Source organism: Salmo trutta, chromosome 9 (assembly GCF_901001165.1).
Source record: "Salmo trutta chromosome 9, fSalTru1.1, whole genome shotgun sequence".
Lineage (NCBI taxonomy): Eukaryota > Metazoa > Chordata > Actinopteri > Salmoniformes > Salmonidae > Salmo > Salmo trutta.
The window spans coordinates 24,729,080-24,751,559 of record NC_042965.1 but is presented as its reverse complement, the minus strand read 5'-3'; the positions used below and the strand labels follow the sequence as shown (position 1 = coordinate 24,751,559).

The 22,480-nt window shown below is 45.9% G+C and overlaps 1 protein-coding gene across 2 annotated transcripts in view; it reads right to left on the bottom strand.

Moving 5' to 3' along the window:
- The window catches only part of LOC115200273 (ras GTPase-activating-like protein IQGAP1), a 73,414-nt gene that overhangs the window by 38,641 nt on the left and 12,293 nt on the right, over positions 1 to 22,480 (bottom strand). For both annotated transcript variants that reach the window (XM_029763209.1, XM_029763210.1), the window contains exons 3-7: positions 13,959 to 14,115; positions 8,775 to 8,852; positions 6,305 to 6,381; positions 2,975 to 3,042; positions 150 to 263 (exon numbers count right to left, since the gene is read on the bottom strand). In XM_029763209.1, coding sequence (XP_029619069.1) covers positions 150 to 263; positions 2,975 to 3,042; positions 6,305 to 6,381; positions 8,775 to 8,852; positions 13,959 to 14,115 — 494 coding nt within the window. The remainder of the gene's footprint in view (positions 1 to 149; positions 264 to 2,974; positions 3,043 to 6,304; positions 6,382 to 8,774; positions 8,853 to 13,958; positions 14,116 to 22,480) is intronic.

Genomic DNA, 22,480 nt, shown 5'->3' with positions numbered 1-22,480 from the left:
TTCAACTAATCATCAAAGGCTGGATTACTTGAATTGGGTGTTTTAGTGCTGGGCTGGAACCAAACCCTGGACACCCTATGGGTCTCTCCAGGACCAGGATAGAAGACATGTGGTCTCCAGTGGATGGAACAGCGTACTGTTCTACTCACAGGTTGCCTCGTCCACCGAGAGCTCGTTGGCCAGGATGCCTCCTATCTTGCTGAAGGTTGGCATCTGAATGCCGTACTTCTCCAGCTCGCTCCGCATGTTACTGATCTCCTCCTCTGTGGGACAGACAACACAATACAACCAGACTGGTACAGCAAGAAACCTCGACACCCCTGGGAGAGGGGCCTGCTAATTCACTGGCAAAATGTAGAACATCAAGACACTTTGGAGAAAAGTAACACAGTGAAATTAAGCTGTTTTAGTAAGCTAGTATTTACAGTAAGGAATGTCGTCAACACGTGACTTCTGCTTTGCATGACTGGCATACAGTGCACTCGGAAAGTATTCAGACCCCTTGACTTTTTCCACATTGTTACGTTACAGCCTTATTCAAAAATGTATGAAATAGTTTTTTCCCATCAATCTACACACAATACCCAATAATGATGAAGCACAAACTTTTTGCACATTACAAATAAACTGAAATATCACATTTACATAAGTATTCAGACCCTTTACTCAGTACTTTGTTGAAGCACCTTTGGGCAGCAATTATAGACTTGAGTCTTATTGGGTATGACACTACAAGCTTGGCAGACCTGTATTTGGGGAGTTTCTCCCATTCTTCTCTGCAAATCCTCTCAGGCTCTGTCAGGTTGGATGAGGAGAGTCACTGCACAGCTATTTTCAGGTCTCTCCAGAGATGTTCAATCGGGTTCAAGTCCCGGCTCTGGCTGGGCCACTCAAGGACATTCAGAAACATGTCCCGAAGCCACTCCTGCATTGTCTTGGCTGTGTGCTTATGGTCGTTGTCCTGTTTGAAGGTGAACCTTCGCCCCAATCTGAGGTCCTGAGCGCTCTAGAGCAGGTTTTCATCAAGGATCTCTCTGTACTTTGCTCCGTTCATCTTTCCCTCGACACTGACTCGTCTCCCAGTACCTGCTGCTGAAAAACATCCCCACAGCATGATGCTACCACCACCATGCTTCACTGTAGGGATGGTGCCAGGTTTCCTCCAGACGTGACGTTTGGCATTCAGGCCAAAGAGTTCAATCTTGGTTTCATCAGACCAGAGAATCTTGCTTCTCATGGTGTGAGAGTCCTTTAGGTGCTTTTTGGAAAACTCCAAGCTGGCTGCAATGTGCCTTTTACTGAGGAGTGGCTTCCGTCTGGCCAGTCCACCTAATTGGTGGAGTGCTGCAGAGATGGTTGTCCTTCTGGAAGGTTCTCCCATCTCCACAGATGAACTCTGTCAGAGTGACCATGTGTTGATTACTTTAAAATCAACACGTAGTGTTCTTCTCTGTCTGGCACCAGCCAGGTTTTGATTGAATGCTGGGTGCTTGAACCCGTAGGAACAGTTGCTGTAGGAACCTGCAAGTAAGCATTTAGTTGGACAGTATACATACGACGGGATACACGTAAGGCTGTAACGTCACAAAAAAAAAGTCAAGGGGTCTGAATACTTCCCGAATGCACTGTATCTATTTCAGTCATATTAGCCTACAGTACTTTGATATTGTCCACCTTTTCATATAACATACACCGAGTATACTAAACCTTAGGAACATTGACAGACTGACCAGGTGAAAGCTATGATGTCACCTGTTAAATCCACTTCTAATCAGGGTAGATGAAGGGGAGGAGACCGGTAAAGAAGGATTTTTAAGTGTCAAGATATTTGAGACATGAATTGTGTATGTGTGCCATTCAGAGGGTGAACAGGCAAGACAAAAGATGTAAGTGCCTTTGAACAGGGTATGGTAGTAGGTGCCAGGCACACCATTTTGAGTGTGTCAAGAACTGCAACACTGCTGGGTCAACAGTTTCCTGTGTGTATCAAGAACGGTCCACCACCCAAAGGACATCCAGCCAACTTGACAACTGTGGGTAGCATTGGAGTCAACATTGGCCAGCATCCCTGTGGAATGCATTCAACACCTTGTAGAGTCCATTCCCCAACAACTTGAGACTGTTCTGAGGTCAAAATGGGGGTGCAACTCAATATTAGGAAGGTGTTCCTAATGTTTTTTACAGTCGGTGTATATCTCTTGTCGGTGAAATGTGCACTTTATTTTTTAAGGCGTTGGAGTACAAGTGAATAACTTCAGTCAGTGATAGCAATCGATCAAGGTTAAAGTGTTTTTTTTATGAGTAAGTGTTATGTTGCAGTTATTCATCCAGATAAGTGGTGGGTCCTTCCCACTTCACTCACAACCACAGTATATCATACTGATCTCCACAGTGCTTATCGAATTGAACATGCAGCTAGGGTGTTCAATCAAAACCAAACAAGAGCACCAATTATCTGTCATTACCACCCCCCTTTAGGCTCTAATTCCACACACAAACATTTTTGCAAGCAAGACTAAATGAGTATTCATGTTTTCCTTTAGTTTCACAGAGAGGTAGTAATTACTACAGCAGTTCCTCCTTCACTACAACTCTGTATGTGATGTTAGTGTTCATTCTGGAGCAGTCAGCTCAATGCAACAAGTTCATTAGACTGTAGTACCTCTATACAGTTTTACTAGTCACTGTCCAACTAAATGCTTACTTGCAGGTTCCTACAGCAACTGTTCCTATGGGTTCAAGCACCCAGCATTCAATCATAACCAGGCTGGTGCCAGACAGAGGAAAACACTACGTGTTGATTTTAAAGTACAGGGTGAACTCAAGCTATGGCTCTTATGAGATCTCTAATTATCATGCTGGAATAGAAGAGCTGGTGGATTAAATGCTACTGTAGCCTTGTAAAACAGTAGTGTAGCCTGGTAAAATACCACTGTAGCCTGGTAAAATGCTACTGTAGGTTGGTCTTTCTTACCTGTGAAGGCCACTTTCCCCAGCAGGTCCTGGATCTGTGGTGCAATGCCCCGTTTGTACAGGTATAAGCTGGAATAAAACACGGTTATGTTACATTTCCATTTCATTTTGGTCATTTAGTAGAGCTACTTCTAATCAGGTTTTGCTTCAAGTATCCTGGAGAATAACTGCCTGGGATGGAACGGTATGAAGCGCTCAGAACTTAAATTTAGATTTAATGGTTAGGAAGAAAGGGTACTAAAGTGGTGGATAAGATGTGGCTATGTTTATTCAATAACTCAGAGGCAGGGGAAACATAATTTACTAACATCTGCATCTATCCACACTTTTCCCTTGCTTGAATACTTTAGAAATGCATCCTTCCTTCCTCTTGCCCTTGGGTCAGCAAGGGACCCACCGTATTGCTTTCACCTATGAAAGCATGTCAGTCCGATAAGTGACAACTTGAAGGAAGTGAGGAAGGAAGGAGGCATCCCAAGGGGACCTTGAAACATCCATCTTCTCCAGACTGAGCTAGGAGAATGTCGGCCCAATAAACTGCAATTCCCCCTTTTCCCCACAGGGGAGCAATATGTGCTCAGAGAAAGCAGCAGTCAGAATACTGACAAGCCAACTGCACATACTGTACTGAGCCCAGTTAGCCTGAAACAAACAGGTGGCTGGAAACTGCATTAAACTTTCATCTGCCAGCAGGTTCCTGATAAGTGGGCATGAATTATAGATTGGGCTACAGGGGTACGGGTGTCTTCCTGAGGGTTTAAAGTCTGCTAAGACAGAGGGAAGGCCAAAGGTTTATTATGTCGTTTCCATTCTATTGTGTTGTCTTTCTATTTTTCCACTGAAATCTCAACAAAGGCTCACTAGCCCAGTGTGTCTACTTCTCCTCAGAGCTAGAGTTTATTCCCTACCCTGGCTCCCAATGGGGGTTAGACCGCACTGCCAGGAAGGAAGAGCACGTGTGCGCGCACAGGCAGGGAAGGAAGCCTGCCCTCATGGGCCATGACCAAACAGCTCAAAGAGAAAAAAAACAAGTCAACTAGCTAATGCATTCACTCCAATTCTCTGTGACATTCAGATGGATATACTGTACGAGTAGTGCTCGACTTGGGCAGGAGCTTAGCGGTACTGAATAGCAGCACCGTAAATGTTCTGCTGCTTGGGTTCCTGCACTTCATAAAATACTGGCTAAAAGTATTGTGGAGTTCCTGCACCTAAACAGGAACGGCACCCAAAATGATACCAGCACCTATTTCAGTCCAAGTCAAGCACTGTATACATTACAAACCACTCTTCTCTGTATACATGACAGTCAATGTGGTCACAGAACACAGGGTCTGGAATAAAACCAGTCAGTACAAAACCAGACACTAACAGTGACACCATTGACTTCACACAATGACAAAATGTCACTACAAATCTGTTACTTCTACTAGCACCACCACACTATGATAGCAGCTCTGAGGTGAGACTGGAGACTGACTGGCTGACTGACTAGTCAAAAGTAGCGCACTAAATAGGTAAAGGGTGCCATTTGGGATGTGGTCAAAAGTAGTGCACTAAATAGGGAAAGGGTGCAATTTGGGATGCAAGCTCAGTATAGGCCGGCCTGTCTTATAGGCCAGTGTTTACCAACAAGGGGTACTAGGAGCCCTGGGGGTACATGGCCTATCCACAGGGGGTACTTGAGATGACTCATGAGACCATAGGCTTACTGGTCAAATGCACATGAGGGGGTACTTCAAGGAAACTCTGGGCAGAGCAAAATGTACTTGGTAGTACAGTAACCGAAAAAGGTTGGGAAGCACTGTTATAGGCTGTTTATTTTCTAGAGATGTTAACAGGGGTGTGTCTACTAGAGGTCGACCGATAAAAAATTTTCAACGCCGATGCCGATACCAATTATTGGAGGACCAAAAAAGGCCGATGCCGATTAAATCGGCCGATTTTTCCCCGCCATTTATTTGTAATAATGACAATTACAACAATACTGAATGAACACTTATTTTAACTTAATATAATACATCAATAAAATCAATTTAGCCTCAAATTAATAATGAAACACGTTCAATTTGGTTTAAATAATGTAAAAACAAAGTGTTGGAGAAGAAAGTAAAAGTGCAATATGTGCCATGTAAGAAAGCTAACGTTTAAGTTCCTTGCTCAGAACATGAGAACATATGAAAGCTGGTGGTTCCTTTTAACATGAGTATTCAATATTCCCAGGTAAGATGTTTTAGGTTGTAGTTATTATAGGAATTATAGGACTATTTCTCTCTATACGATTTGTATTTCATATACCTTTGACTATTGGATGTTCTTATAGGCACTTTAGTATTGCCAGTGTAACAGTATAGCTTCCGTCCCTGTGTGAACCTGCCATAACAACGTTATATAGGCTATAATGGGTGTGTGATGCATATAGAGCAGAAAGCCTAACGCTTGAGGTTGTGTAGAAAAATCCCTCTGAACATGATCTCAGATAAACCTATTCCAGTTCCTCTTTCATATAACACAGGTATTTCAATGCTCACTGAAAGTTAGGAGTCAGAGTCAACACTGACTGCACATAAGAAAATAGGCTTCACATTAAAATATGGTGAGAGGGCTATTAATTTAAAAACTAAAAAGTTGAGTGATAGACAGGCCCTTCTACCACCCTCAGCTCCCAATATAAGATCTGGCTTTCCTTACAGAGCCTGATGATACTATGTGAGAATGACATCATTGTGGTCTCTTGTAGACTCAAGAGAACATTGTCAAAGGAGACACTAAATGGCACGAGGAAGCCTACAAATTGAAGCAGTCTGTTGGCAGGAAATGACTCAATGTATACAGGAAATCACCTATCAGTTCTGAGGCTGTACACCTAGCATTGCATGCGCAAACGATATCCATACAAACACACAAAAACAACGGCAAGCTTGGGAAATGACTGCATATTGCCACACCTTCGTTCCATGAATCGTGTAAATAGCATGTTTTAACCATAAACTGAAACAACCGATACTAGTTTCATGTCATCTTTTACCATTTTCCTCCATTCATCTTCACTTCTCTTGTTTCACACATTGTTAGCTTTTTCAAAATGATCCTCAAGTCCCATTTAGACATTAATATTATGTGATATGCTTTTAGGGCTCTTCAAACATCAGAAGAAGAGCTAAAAACGTAGGTCTCCTACACAAAATAAAGTGCAGTCAAGAAACAAGAAATATTCTAGTGTGTTTTGGACAAAGAGTAAGAGGCATGATGTAAGCACTGAGCAGTAAGCCTAATGGGGGGGTGAGTCAGATAGAAAGCCCACCTTGTGTTGGAATGCTCCCCGTCTTACCTTAATGCGTGTATGCAGTACACCACCTTGGGCATGTTTTTACGATTGTACACATCTGTCGTTTCAGGATAGAATATCTGAAAGTAGCAACCAGAGGAGGCATTAGTCATGGGTCTTTCATTAACGTCTCCTGATACCTTGCACAGTGCAGCAGCCAAGAGGCACAGCGAGCACAATACATCTTTCAGACTGTCAGCTCATTTTCAACCTGAAGCAGTCTGACACTATTCCTCTGTATCCTCCTGGCCACTGCCACACACCTTTGGGTGATGTAATTCATGCCTGTCAGTGTGTCTCACTGTACATACACCTACCTGGCTGACTGCTGTGGATGTCCATGTGTTTCCCAAAAGGGAACAGTAGTGGTAAACAACAGTGAAGAAACCTATTTGTATTTATTATGGATCCCCATTAACTACTCTTCGTGGGGTCCAGCAAAATTAAGGCAGTTTATACAATTTTAAAAACATTACAAACACACTGTATGCCCTCATGCCCCTACTCCACCACTATCACATATCTACAGTACTAAATCCATGTGTATGTGTGTGTATAGCGCGTGTTATCGTGTGTGTGTGTGTGTGTATGCATGTGTCTGTGCCTGTCTGTGTTGCTTCACAGTCCCCGCTGTTCCATAAGGTGTTTTTTTTATCTGTTTTTTAAATCTAATTTTACTGCTTGCATCAGTTACTTGATGTGGAATAGAGTTCCATGTAGTCATGGCTCTATGTAGTACTGTGTGCCTCCCATAGTCTGTTCTGGACTCGGGGACTGTGAAGAGACCTCTGGTGGCATGTCTTGTGGGGTATGCATGGGTGTCTGAGCTGTGTACCAGTAGTTTAGACAGACACCTCGGCGCATTCAACATGTCAATACCTCTCATAAATACAAGTAGTGATGAAGTCAATCTCTCCTACACTTTGAGCCAGGAGAGATTGACATGCATATTATTAATATTAGCTCTCTGTGTACATCCAAGGCCCTGCCGTGCTGTCCTGTTCTGAGCCAATTGCAATTTTCCTAAGTCCTTTTTTGTGGCACCTGACCACACGACTGAACAGTTGTCAAGGTGTGACAAAACTACAGCCTGTAGGACCTACCTTGTTGATAGTGTTAAGAAGGGCTAACTTATTCCTTGTCACCCACTCTGAAACTAACTGCAGCTCTTTGTTGAGTGTTGCAGTCATTTCAGTCGCTGTAGTAGCTGACGTGTACAGTGTTGAGTCATCCGCATACATAGAAACTCTGGCTTTACTCAAAGCCAGTGGCATGTGGACAGTAAAAATTTCAAAAAAAGCAAGAGGCCTAAATAGCTACCCTGGGGAATTCCTGATTCTACCTGGATTATGTTTGAGAGGATTCCATTAAAGAACACCCTCTGTGTTCTGTTAGACAAGTTACTATTTATCCACATTATAGCAGGGGGGTGTAAAGCCATAACACAAGTTTTTCCAGCAGCAGACTATGATCGATAATATCAAAAGCTGCACTGAAGTCTAACAAGACAGCCCCCCCAATCATACATTTCTCTCAGCTAATCATCAGTCATTTGTGTAAGTGCTGTGCTTGTTGAGTGTCCTTCCCTATAAGCATGCTGAAAGTCTTGTCAATATGTTTACTGTGAAATAACATTGTATCTGGTCAACAACAAAAATCCAGAAGTTTACTAAGGGTTTGTAACAGTCTGATTGGTCGGCTATTTGAGCCTGTAAAGGGGGCTTTACTATTCTTGGGTAGCGGAATGACTTTAGTTTCCCTCCAGGCCTGAGGGCACACGCTCTCTAATAGGCTTAAATTGAAGATGTGGCAAATAGGAGTGGCAATATCGTCTGCTATTATCCTCAGTAATTTTCCATCTAGATTGTCAGACCCCGGTGGCTTGTCATTGTTGATAGACAACAATACTTTTTTCACCTCTTCCACAATGACTTTACAGAATTCAAAGGACAATTCTTGTCTTTCATAATTTGGTCCAATATACTTGGATGTGTAGTGTCAGCGTTTGTTGCTGGCATGTCGTACCTATTCCCCTACCCTGATCATTATTTTGAATTAAAATAAATAGTGAAACATTTTAATCAATCAATAATAAGAAGATGAGGCTATAATAACCATATGAATAAACAATGTATCATATCATTGGTTGTCTGTCTACTCCTAAAGATTCTCCTTTGGTAAGTGTACTGCTTCCCACAAAACAGAATAATTCATTGATTGATCATCATCAAACATGTATCTGAGTGATTCCAGTGTTACCATCACATGGCATGACAATAAGGTGTTCCATAAGGACGCAGTAGAACAAACAGCATGCTTTCATTTACCTGGTCCACTGTCATTTGACTTAGTAAAATCCATAAAACAGACATCTCAGCCTTGTGATATCACCAGTTACTACAAGGTTCTGATACTGTATGCCTCTGGTAGGAGGGACTTGGGCAGTGTGTGTGTGCGCGTGTGTTAGTCATACCTTAGGCAGCCCTACAGACTCCATGGCCCGTAGCCATTGCACTGTGTTGTCTGTGTGTCTGAAGTGAAGTCCTGTGCGCTGGAGACAAACACAGACAAAACAGAAATATTAGATCCCTGCAACTGAGTCTGTTGTGTATCAGAAATAGCATGTTTTTGGTAGGAATCGCACGCATGCAAGGACGTGCACGTCCATGCACACGGAAAGATGGAGAGTGTGTTCGTGTGTTGTGTCCGCACAGTTGCTGTTTTTAACATGGGGGGATCTCTGTCCCTTGGGAGATGGTTGACAGGAAGTGAGGCTGTCTGCATTGGATATGGGATTAGACATTTCCTTTATGATGCCATGGAGGTGCGGGGGAGAGGCGAGGAACTAGATAGAGGTAGGGTGTGGGGGGGAGAGGAGAGAAACTAGATAGAGGTGGGGTGTGGGGGGGAGGAGAGAAACTAGATAGAGGTGGGGTGTGGGGGGGAGGAGAGAAACTAGATAGAGGTGGGGTGTGGGGGGGAGAGGAGAGAAACTAGATAGAGGTAGGGTGTGGGGGGGAGAGGAGAGAAACTAGATAGAGGTGGGGTGTGGGGGGGGAGAGGAGAGAAACTAGATAGAGGTAGGGTGTGGGGGGGAGAGGAGAGAAACTAGATAGAGGTGGGGTGTGGGGGGGAGAGGAGAGAAACTAGATAGAGGTGGGGTGTGGGGGGGAGAGGAGAGAAACTAGATAGAGGTGGGGTGTGGGGGGAGAGGAGAGAAACTAGATAGAGGTGGGGTGTGGGGGGGAGAGGAGAGAAACTAGATAGAGGTGGGGTGTGGGGGGGGAGGAGAGAAACTAGATAGAGGTGGGGTGTGGGGGGGGAGGAGAGAAACTAGATAGAGGTGGGGTGTGGGGGGGAGAGGAGAGAAACTAGATAGAGGTAGGGTGTGGGGGGGAGAGGAGAGAAACTAGATAGAGGTGGGGTGTGGGGGGGGAGAGGAGAGAAACTAGATAGAGGTGGGGTGTGGGGGGGGAGAGGAGAGAAACTAGATAGAGGTGGGGTGTGGGGGGAGAGGAGAGAAACTAGATAGAGGTGGGGTGTGGGGGGGAGAGGAGAGAAACTAGATAGAGGTGGGGTGTGGGGGGGAGAGGAGAGAAACTAGATAGAGGTAGGGTGTGGGGGGGAGAGGAGAGAAACTAGATAGAGGTGGGGAGTGTGGGGGGGGGAGAGGAGAGAAACTAGATAGAGGTGGGTGTGGGGGGAGAGGAGAGAAAACTAGATAGAGGTGGGGTGTGGGGGGGAGAGGAGAGAAACTAGATAGAGGTGGGGTGTGGGGGGGAGAGGAGAGAAACTAGATAGAGGTGGGGTGTGGGGGGGAGAGGAGAGAAACTAGATAGAGGTGGGGGGGAGAGGAGAGAAACTAGATAGAGGTGTGGTGTGGGGGGGAGGAGAGAAACTAGATAGAGGTGGGGTGTGGGGGGGAGGAGAGAAACTAGATAGAGGTAGGGTGTGGGGGGGAGAGGAGAGAAACTAGATAGAGGTAGGGTGTGGGGGGAGGAGAGAAACTAGATAGAGGTTGGGGTGTGGGGGGGAGAGGAGAGAAACTAGATAGAGGTGGGGTGTGGGGGGAGAGGAGAGAAACTAGATAGAGGTGGGGTGTGGGGGGAGAGGAGAGAAACTAGATAGAGGTGGGGTGTGGGGGGAGAGGAGAGAAACTAGATAGAGGTGGGGTGTGGGGGGAGAGGAGAGAAACTAGATAGAGGTGGGGTGTGGGGGGAGAGGAGAGAAACTCGATAGAGGTGGGGGGGAGAGGAGAGAAACTCGATAGAGGTGGGGGGGGAGAGGAGAGAAACTCGATAGATGTGGGGTGTGGGGGGGAGAGGAGAGAAACTCGATAGAGGTGGGGGGAGAGAAACTCGATAGAGGTGGGGGGGAGAGAAACTCGATAGAGGTGGGGGGAGAGAAACTCGATAGAGGTGGGGTGTGGTGTGGGGGGAGGAACTCGATAGAGGTGGGGTGTGGTGTGGGGGGAGGAATTAGATAGAGGTGGGGTGTGGGGGGAGAGAAACTAGATAGAGGTGGGGTGTGGGGGGGAGAGAAACTAGATAGAGGTGGGGTGTGGGGGGGAGAGAAACTAGATAGAGGTGGGGTGTGGGGGGGAGAGAAACTAGATAGAGGTGGGGTGTGGGGGGGAGAGAAACTAGATGGAGGTGGGGTGTGGGGGGGAGGAGAGAAACTAGATAGAGGTGGGGTGTGGGGGGGAGGAGAGAAACTAGATAGAGGTGGGGTGTGGGGGGGAGGAGAGAAACTAGATAGAGGTGGGGTGTGGGGGGGAGGAGAGAAACTAGATAGAGGTGGGGTGTGGGGGGGAGGAGAGAAACTAGATAGAGGTGGGGTGTGGGGGGGAGAGAAACTAGATAGAGGTGGGGTGTGGGGGGGAGAGAAACTAGATAGAGGTGGGGTGTGGGGGGGAGAGAAACTAGATAGAGGTGGGGTGTGGGGGGGAGAGAAACTAGATAGAGGTGGGGTGTGGGGGGGAGAGAAACTAGATAGAGGTGGGGTGTGGGGGGGAGGAGAGAAACTAGATAGAGGTGGGGTGTGGTGTGGGGGAGGAACTAGATAGAGGTGGGGTGTGGTGTGGGGGAGGAACTAGATAGAGGTGGGGTGTGGGGGGGAGGAACTAGATAGAGGTGGGGTGTGGGGGGGAGAGAAACTAGATAGAGGTGGGGTGTGGGGGGGGAGAGAAACTAGATAGAGGTGGGGTGTGGGGGGGAGGAGAGAGAAACTAGATAGAGGTGGGGTGTGGGGGGGAGGAGAGAAACTAGATAGAGGTGGGGTGTGGGGGGGAGAGAAACTAGATAGAGGTGGGGTGTGGGGGGGGAGGAGAGAAACTAGATAGAGGTGGGGTGTGGGGGGGAGGAGAGAAACTAGATAGAGGTGGGGTGTGGTGTGGGGGAGGAACTAGATAGAGGTGGGGTGTGGTGTGGGGGAGGAACTAGATAGAGGTGGGGTGTGGTGTGGGGGGAGGAACTAGATAGAGGTGGGGTGTGGGGGGAGAGGAACTAGATAGAGGTGGGGTGTGGGGGGAGAAAACTAAATAGAGGTGGGGTGTGGGGGGAGAGAAACTAGATAGAGGTGGGGTGTGGGGGGAGAGAAACTAGATAGAGGTGGGGTGTGGGGGGGAGAGAAACTAGATTGAGGTGGGGTGTGGGGTGGGAGAGGAACTAGATTGAGGTGGGGTGTGGGGGGGAGGAGAGAAACTAGATAGAGGTGGGGTGTGGGGGGGAGAGAAACTAGATAGAGGTGGGGTGTGGGGGGAGAGAAACTAGATAGAGGTAGGGTGTGGGGGGGAGAGAAACTAGATAGAGGTGGGGTGTGGGGGGGAGGTGAGAAACTAGATAGAGGTGGGGTGTGGGGGGAGAGAAACTAGATAGAGGTGGGGTGTGGGGGGAGAGAAACTAGATAGAGGTGGGGTGTGGGGGGAGAGAAACTAGATAGAGGTGGGGTGTGGGGGAAGAGGAACTAGATAGAGGTGGGGTGTGGGGGGGAGAGAAACTAGATAGAGGTGGGGTGTGGGGGGGAGAGAAACTAGATAGAGGTGGGGTGTGGGGGGGAGGAGAGAAACTAGATAGAGGTGGGGGGGGGGGGGGGGAGAGAAACTAGATAGAGGTGGGGTGTGGGGGGGGAGAGGGACTAGATAGAGGTGGGGTGTGGGGGGGAGAGGACCTAGATAAAGGGGAGGCGTGGGGGAGGGATTAGATAGAGGGGAGGCGTGGGGGAGGAGGAACTAGATAAAGGGGAGGCGTGGGGGAGGGACTAGATAAAGGGGAGGCGTGGGGGAGGAGGAACTAGATAAAGGGGAGGCGTGGGGGAGGGACTGGATAAAGGGGAGGCGTGGGGGAGGAGGAACTAGATAAAGGGGAGGCGTGGGGGAGGAGGAACTAGATAAAGGGGAGGCGTGGGGGGAGGAGGAACTAGATAGAGGTGGGGTGTGGGGGGGAGAGGAGAGAAACTAGATAGAGGTGGGGTGTGGGGGAGGAGAGAAACTAGATAGAGGTGGGGTGTGGGGAGAAGAACTAGATAGAGGTGGGGTGTGGGGGGGAGGAGAGAAACTAGATAGAGGTGGGGTGTGGGGGGGGAGGAGAGAAACTAGATAGAGGTAGGGTGTGGGGGGGAGGAGAGAAACTAGATAGAGGTGGGGTGTGGGGGGGAGGAGAGAAACTAGATAGAGGTGGGGTGTGGGGGGGAGGAGAGAAACTAGATAGAGGTGGGGTGTGGGGGGGGAGGAGAGAAACTAGATAGAGGTGGGGTGTGGGGGGGAGGAGAGAAACTAGATAGAGGTGGGGTGTGGGGGGGAGAGGGACTAGATAGAGGTGGGGTGTGGGGGAGGAGGAACTAGATAAAGGGGAGGCGTGGGGGAGGGACTAGATAAAGGGGAGGCGTGGGGGAGGGACTAGATAAAGGGGAGGCGTGGGGGAGGAGGACCTAGATAAAGGGGAGGCGTGGGGGAGGGACTGGATAAAGGGGAGGCATGGGGGAGGAGGAACTAGATAAAGGGGAGGCGTAGGGAAGGAGGAACTAGATAAAGGGGAGGCGTGGCGGAGGAGGAACTAGATAAAGGGGAGGCGTGGGGGAGGAGGAACTAGATAAAGGGGAGGCGTGGCGGAGGAGGGACTAGATAAAGGGGAGGCGTGGGGGAGGAGGAACTAGATAAAGGTGGGGTATGGGGGAGGGACTAGATAAAGGGGAGGCGTGGGGGAGGAGGAACTAGATAAAGGTGGGGTATGGGGGAGGGACTAGATAGAGGTGGGGTATGGGGGAGGGACTAGATAAAGGGGTGGTGTGGGGGAGGAACTAGATAAAGGTGGGGTATGGGGGAGGGACTAGATAAAGAGGAGGCGTGGGGGAGGAGGAACTAGATAAAGGTGGGGTATGGGGGAGGGACTAGATAAAGGGGAGGCGTGAGGGAGGAGGAACTAGATAAAGGTGGGGTATGGGGGAGGGACTAGATAGAGGTGGGGCATGGGGGAGGGACTAGATAAAGGGGAGGCGTGGGGGAGGAGGCACTAGATAGCACCCACTGCCACCCAGTTGTGATCCTGTGTCTGTGACAGTTTTTCTCTGTAGCCTAGTTAAATTCATAGTCTGAAAAAGTGTCAATTAACTTGGAGTATCCTGCGGTACCAGATCTTTCCAATATGAGGACAAAGGTCACCTTGTAGCGGGCCTGGTCCCCGTCATAGATCTTCTTCTCAGACACCATCTTGGGAGCAAAGAACTTGGCCAGTTTTCCAAGGTAGACTCCGTTCCTCAGACCCTCCTCCAGATCTGTGGTGGAGGGCAGCTCCTCCTCTACACACGCCTCCATCCACCTGGGTATACACACAAACACTGATCTCAGAAAAGGAACAAAATATATACTTCCTGCTTTGCTCCTATGGGGACACTAATAATGGCCACCAGTCCACCCATTATGGCATAATTGAACTGAATGGGGATGCCCGTTCTGCTAATTCTAATGATGACAACATCTGTTCAGTCATTTATATGGAGACGACTGGAACAGAAACTGATCTCACAACAAAATGGCAACAGCTCTCCAGTCATTCATATGGAGCAATAGGGAAGACACACTGATATCACAACAGAATAACACAGGGTTATTTTTATAAAAACAGACCAGCGTTTCCTTTGGATGATTTGTCAGGAAGGTTGTCGGGTCCCGTCCTGCCTATGCAAACTGTGAGGCCAGGTAAACACTAGCAGAGACACCAATCCCAGAACATCATAGGTTCATTTAGCATCATATGTTCATCATCTTTGAGGAGCTTATGGATAACAAAACGCAAAATGTTTAGACCAAAGTCTGACTCTTTGAACCTGTTGCCCGCTCATTCCTTGGCTTCAAGTTAACGGTTCTCTCAATATGAAAGCTGTCGTCATGGATACAAGCAGATATAAACAAACAGAACCTTGGTCTGTCCATCACCTCCCGTGTTGATCTGCGATCTAAGAGCATGTGAGCTATTACCGGGCTGACTGACAAGCCGCCTACGCTAGCACCACATAAGTCAATATTGGCTTTCCCTGTACCTACCGAAGGAGCAGCACGGTCAAGGGAAAACCAGCAGTAGACCTAGGCTAACTCCTAAAGTTCCTCTGGCGGTTGTTGGGAGTCACTTCAGGTCTTATGGTCCACAGGACAAAACCCAATCCTCAGTCGTCACCAAGAAAGAAATAAAAAAAAGTTTTTTTTAAACTGGCCACCTTTCTGTATATTGGCTACATGCTTTAGTTAAGTCCATGTCTGCATCCGCAGGAATTCTCCTTGCTTCCTGACATTTCATGGTATTGAAGGATTAGGTATTGTAGGACTGTGGCAGTGGTTTAAATTTCACAATATACTAAGTGTGCACACAAACACACCTGGAGAGGCACGTGCAAGTCACAAAAATTATATCAAGCCTTCAGTGAAAGGCACAGGTCGAAGGGTCATTATGGAGTCCCACAACTGCTACAAAATCTCTAAATCCAAGATCAAAACAGCGCCATCAGCTGGTTTGGGTTTATATTGACTGTACAGTATTTCACATGACTGGCTGGTTTGTGCATCCAGTCACTAATCTTAATCTAAGGAATTAGACTACACAATCAACCTGTACATTCAGTTAGTCAGTGTATACTGACATAACACATGTCAGTGTGTCTATAAATTGACTGACATGCTTGAGGATGATAAACCCTCTCGGTCTGTGGTGTTAATAGACTGGTACTGACCCAGAGAGAAGAGCCTATTGTTCCAGCTCCCACATTCACTGTCCAACATACCAGTGTAGGGGGGTTGGAGAGGCATGCCTTTTGGCAATACATTAGGTTTTTGTAAACTGTTTAATAGAAGACTATTTGGGGCATAAGAATAAACTGTTCAGGAGTATATGGGGCAGGGAACAAGGGTTTGGTCCTCAACAAACTCAACAGTAGGCCTATAGGTGATTCTGGGTCTTGAGTCAAGATGAGTGAAACCCTGTAAGACAAATTGTCATGCATGTGCTCAGAGGGAGAGCGAGAGAAAAGAGATCACACTTAAATTTACAATATGAATGCATCTGTTGCATTCGTTACCCCAGTAATCATACAAACCCTTGAAAGCTGAACTGAAACCACCAATTTGGATGTTGAACCTTGCAGCAAGTGAAGTGTCAGTTGAGAATAATGTTAAGTTCCCTATAAAATGTTACAGTAAGATTTGTTTCACAAGTGAGTTCCTTGTAAAATGTGTGGGGGGGGATGTTCAACACACACAGGGTGTTAGAGGTTATTATTAAAGTCACAGTAAAGTCCAACTTCATTCATGATAATACATCATTTTTTCAGGCCTCCTCTGTCCTGCTCATTCCATCAGGCCTCCTCTGTCCTGCTCATTCCATCAGGCCTCCTCTGTCCTGCTCATTCCATCAGGCCTCCTCTGTCCTGCTCATTCCATCAGGCCTACCCTCCTCCATGCAACCACTAATGACAAGTCATCTGTAAAACAGTCTGTCTGTAGGCTGAACCACCACAGCAGAGACAACACTCTGCCCCAACACATTGAACCCAACAAACACACCATTCCCTCTCCTCTGTCAGCACTTACTGTCTCTGTGTGGACAACCACAACAAACATGAGGTTACTATGGCAAGTCAGTCCATGGTACCCCATCATGTTGATTGATTCATTTAAATGGATATTTCACCCAAATTACAAAATTATGCATTGGTTTCCTTACCCTTTAAGCAGTCTATGGGCAAGGTATGACTTTGGTTTAGTTTCCTTGACATCATTTCCACGTGCTAACATTTTAGCATTTGTGGCACAAATCCCATTCACGTCATGGGACCGATATTATAATTTTTCACACATGTCCAAATCATCAGAAAGTATGTCAAATTGATTGTGAAGCTCAAGAAAGTCAGAGGATTTAAACATGATGCATGGAAAAATGCTAATACCGGTCCCATGACTTGAATGGGATTTGTGCCACAAATGCTAAAATGGTAGCATGTGGAAACAGTGTGAGGGAAACTAAACTAAAGCATGGATTGTTGTCATATATTGTCCATAGACTGCTTACAGGGTAAGAAAACCAATACGTAACTTTGTAATTTGGGTGAACTCTAACTTCATTGTAGAGTTTCATTGCAGAATGATCAGTTCCTTGCATCTGCCATTCATTGTAAGGTCGTTTGTTTGTTCTACAATCTTGCTAAGGAGGGTTGCTAAAATTATAAAGTGATGTGATTCTTCACCAAAACCCTGCTCGTGAATGCCAAGATTCTACAGTACATAAGGACATTTTATTACAGCAAACAGTATTATGGCAAATTAATGGCTTTCTGATATCAAAGGAAACATGAGAGGATGTTGACAGACACAGAAAAAGCAACTCTACATGTACAGTACCAGTCAAGTTTGGACACACCTACTCATTCAAGGGTTTTTCTTTATTTTTACTATTTTCTACATTGTAGTAGGGAAAATTACCCAACGCACCTCCAGAATGTATAAGGGCAATTTGACCAAGGAGAGTGATGAGTGCTGCATCAGATGACCTGGACTCCACAATCACCTGACCTCAACCCAATTGAGATGGTTTGGGATTAGTTGGACCACAGAGTGAAGGAAAAGCAGCCAACACGTGCTCAGCATATGTGGGAACTCCTTCAAGACTGTTGGAAAAGCATTCCAGGTGAAGCTGGTTGAGAGAATGCCAAAAGTGTGCAAAGCTGTCATCAAGGCAAAGGGTAGCTACTTTTAAGAATCTTGAATATATTTTAATGTGTTTAACACGTTTTTGGTTACTACATGATTCCATATGTGTTATTTCATAGTTTTGATGTCTTCACTATTATTCTAGATCAGCAGTCCTATTCTGGAGACACTGTGAATACAGGCCTAGATATCAGTTGGTCCAATGCTGCCATGCTGAGCCATAATGGCCTGGGAAAGTGGGAAATTAGTGCAACAGGCCTGAAGAATCTGAGTGGTGTGTCAGATCGGCACACCAGTCAGATCCGCTGTGTCAGATCGGCATACTTCTGCACTAACGCTACCTGACATTAATCTACCATCTTGGAACAGTGCCACGGCCACATTCTACACACTGCAGCGCTGTGGCTACTGAACTGGCCCAGGGGACTACAGGACAAACACAACCAAAGGCCTGCCCTTGCCAAAAAAAACGCAATAACAAATCCCAATCTGGAATAGAGGCGGTGTGACTGGAGGCACAGAGGGCTTTGTGTGGGTGGCCGATAGAGATAACAGCACACCATGCCATGTCCACCTGATCACAGTGAGCACTTGATGAGAGTTGGTTGCATGGGTTGGAGAGAGGGCCGGCCTACTGTACTGGCTAGCGCTCAAGTAGTGGAGGAGGGGAAACGCAAGAGTGACCAGACAAGGCTGGGAAGGCTTTAGTGACACACCATTGTGGGCGTTTTAAATCATAGATGGAAATAAGAGGGAAAGTGTATTATTACATAAGCAAATGAGGAGAGAGGTGGAAGGAAAGAGAGAAACCAAGAAAGAAAAAGAGGACCAGGGTGAGGTAAAGTGAACGAGAGGAGAAGAACATCCTGGCTCAGTCAGTAACAAAGCTCTCCAGCCTCTGAAGTTGCACTTCCGGGAGTGAAACAATGTGGTTGGTTGTATACAGCCGCATGGCGAAGCACAGCTCCAACAACAGTATTTAAAACTCCTCAGCCACTCTTTCCTGTTATTGTCTGAGATTTTTCTGCCATTGTAATCCTTGGGCGAGCCACCTAAACGTTTTTGCAGGTCGCCTTAGTCCAAACATTGTAAAAAAAAAAAAAATGGTACTGTTAGACCTGTGGCCAGGCTAAACTATATTAGCTAGTGATGCGGGGGTGGGGTGGATAGTTGCATATCACGATATTAATACTTTGACTCCAAGTATCGCAATTTTTTTTTCTAGGTAGTTGCTCTTCATCTTCTTTTTAAATAGTGAGCCAACATGTTTTGAGCACTTATTTCCATGACTGATTTTCTCATGCTCTCTCATCTTTGCAGCAGACATATAGTGAGCAATACGTATGGAAAATCTAAATTGCAGTATCGAGCCGCAATACATATAGAATCACAATACATATCGTATCTGCTCCTAAATATCGTGATAATATCGTTTCGTGAGGTCCCTGGCAATTCCCAGCCCTAATAGTAGCCTACTGCTCTCTAGGACAAATGGAGAAATCCCACACCAGTGACCAGTCCACAATAGCCTAAACTAAACTGCTAGCCAGGCCAAGTGTTACTAGCCTATATGGGTCTTTCTATAAATTAGGGTACCAGTGAGGATTTCCTATGCAGGACAACTTGTTACAGCTTTTGATAAGTCATTGATAATAATCTGCAAAAAAAAGCTAGTGCCTTCGGAAAGTATTCAGACCCCTTGACCTTTCCACATCGTTATCAGCCTTACAGCCTTATTCTAAAATTGATTTAATTTTTTTAAATCCCAGCAATCTACACACAATACCCCATAATGAAAATGTTTGCTAATTTAATAAAAACAGAAATACCTTATTTACATAAGTATTCAGACACTTCACTATGAGACTCGAAATTGAGCTCAGGTGCATCCTGTTTCCATTGATAATCCTAGAGATGTTTCTACAACTTGATTGGAGTCCACCTGTGGTAAATTCAATTGATTGGACATGATTTGGAAAGGCACACACCAGTCTATATAACATCCCACAGTTGACAGTGCATGTCAGAGCAAAAACCAAGCCAGGAGGTTGAAGGAATTGTCCGTAGAGCTCCGAGACAGGATTGTGTCGAAGCACAGATCTGGGGAAGGGTACCAAAAAAACTTCTGCAGCATTGAAGGTCCCCAAGAACACAGTGGCCTCCATCATTCTTAAATGGAAAAAGTTGGAACCACCAAGACTCTTCCTAGAGCTGTCCGCCCTGCCAAACTGAGCAATCGGGGGAGAAGGGCCTTGGTCAGGGAGGTGACCAAGAACCCGATGGCCACTCTGACAGAGCTGCAGAGTTCCTCTGAGGAAATGGGAGAACCTTCCAGAAGGACAACCATTGATGCAGCACTCCTCCAATCAGGCCTTTATGGTAGAGTGGCCAGATGGAAGCCACTCCTCATTAAAAGTGGTAATGGCCTACTTGTTTGACACTTTTTGCATGCTTTTTGGGGGGAGGGGGGAGGTTCTATATTAGGCCCTATGTACAATTATATCAATTACACAATTGTACTACACATTGAGGTCCTTGAAAATTACAATTAAGTGCTTGAAAAAGTCCCTGAAAGTCCTTGAATTTGACAGGCCAATGTCTGTATAAATCCCGCTTAAAGGATGTATAGTCCTAGACCTGTTGTAATATAGGTGGAGTTATGGGTACATTTTCATATGAAACTGCATGAAAATCCTTTTTATTTTTGTTTCAAACCACATTTACTCCATTATTTATAGACAGACCCATATACAGTAACGCCATTTGTACCCTTTGTGTTACTCTACTATGTGCACAGTAAGCCTGCCTTTGAGAGCTCACATGTTATGAGATTGTGTGATACTAGTGACACTAAGGGTATTTTTGCATGTTTGATCAGATAACTTAACTTACAGGAGCTAAGTTGTTTCGACTAACTAAATGACCAAAGATCTGACAAATGTTAAATAACATTTTGCCCCACTTGTAAAAATGGAACTAAAACTTTATTAGTTCCCACTGTTCCTAGGCCGTCATTGAAAATAAGAATTTGTTCTTAACTGACTTGCCTAGTTAAATAAAAGTAAAATTAAAATGAAGTGAAGGGTAGTAAGGGTAAAAATGTAACTTCCAAAAATGACACCCTATCAAAAAACATGAGAAAGCTAACAAACTGTTTACTCAGTACTACAGGTACAAAGTCCGCCAATGAGCCTGTCAAAGAGTGTCAAGGCCTGTCACTGCACTACAGTTTGGTTAAAACGGAGGTAGGCCTACATTTTGTTTTTTGTTAAGGCTGTGACTTGTGAGCTACCAGTGTGTTATCATATTATACCTGTAAACCACAGGTGTATTATCAATGCAAATTAAGAAATAAAGTCCAGACAGACACTCAGAGGGCATTAACCCCATTTACCAGAGAAGACAAAAGCAGCATGGTTTAGCTGTTCCAATCAAGCCATTCTCCCGGGAGCTGTTGAAGGGCCGACAAGACTGGGGCTGCATGCCTGCCCTGTGCCTGTGACTCATGACCCCAGAGTGGAAGCAGAGTTAGACGGGTCCTAATCGCACTGCCTGACTCAGTCACTAATATTCACTAATAGCCTAATTAGCAGCCAGCACCATAATCCTAATCCCAGATGACAAGCTTCCCAGAATAGAGGCTTCACCAGCGACATAGGTGAGGGACAGGCTGTCAGTGGTGCTGCTGAGTGCTAGTTTGTCACCAGAATCCCTTTTACACTTTAACAGACAGAGATGGATGACACCAATAAGGTCATAAATCAGGGATCCTCAAAATGGTTTTATTTGTCCAATAAGACTGTAAAAAAACACCAAAAAAATCAGCTCCAAGTGATTTTAATTTAAGAAATCTATTCTCAAGTATTCCCACGCATAACAGAGACGAGACTTGATCATGTACAAATGTAACCAAGGTTTGAAATGATTATGTTTTAGTCAAACATTATATCTGTTTGGGATTCTTGCGTTGAATTTGCAGTCTACAAATTATTTGTAATTATGTTCCAGCCCCCATCCATCGCTCAAGAAAAAGAAAAAAAAGTCCCACGGCTGAATCTAGTTGATGATCCCTGTCATAAATGATCCCACTACCAAGTCTCTGTTCTCTACTAAATCAAAGTCCACGTCCTACAGTCAAACTTTAATACATGTCATCAGGGGAGTCAATGCAGAGTCATACCAGTGCACAGCAAACTCTGACCTCAACACAGAGGCTAGAAGTGTTTAAACCACCTGCTGACTGGTGATGTCACCATGGTACAGCTATAGCAGATTAAGTTTTGGTGTGATTATTCTGGGTTGCTTGCAGAGGTGTGGTGTGGTGGGCAGTCCCAAAAACAGCACGTGAGAACACGAGAGGAGAGGCTTCCTGTTCCGTTGGGTGCCTTCATACAGACGACAGGAAGTGGTTCAGTATCAGGTACAGCACGCTCAGAGCTCTCAGGAAAAGACTACATTGGTTTATAGAAAAATAAGTTGTGATTGGTTTTGATAAAACAGTATTAAAAATTCTTTACACTAAACTTTAAAACGACATTGTAACTAATAATGGCATCTTTATGCTTTCATTAATAAAATAATGATAAAATGCCACTTCATGGCTACAGACGTGAGTGCCATGGGTCGGTAGTGGTTATCTAGGCAGGTTACCTTAGTGTTCTTGGGCACAGGCACTATGGTGGTATGCTTACAACATGTTGGTATTCAGTGAAGACACTTGCCAGTTGGTCAGCGCATGCTCGCAGTACACGTCCTGGTAACCTGGCCCTGCGACCTTGTGAATGTTGACCTGTTTTAAAGGTCTTACTCACATCAGCTACGGAAAGCGTGATCACACAGTCTTCCGGAACAGCTGGTGCTCTCATGCATGTTTCAGTGTTATTTGCCTCGAAGCGAGCATAGAAGTAGTTTAGCTCGTCTGGTAGGCTCGTGTCATCGGACAGCTCTCGGCTGTGCTTCCCTTTGTAGTCTATAATGGTTTGCAAGCC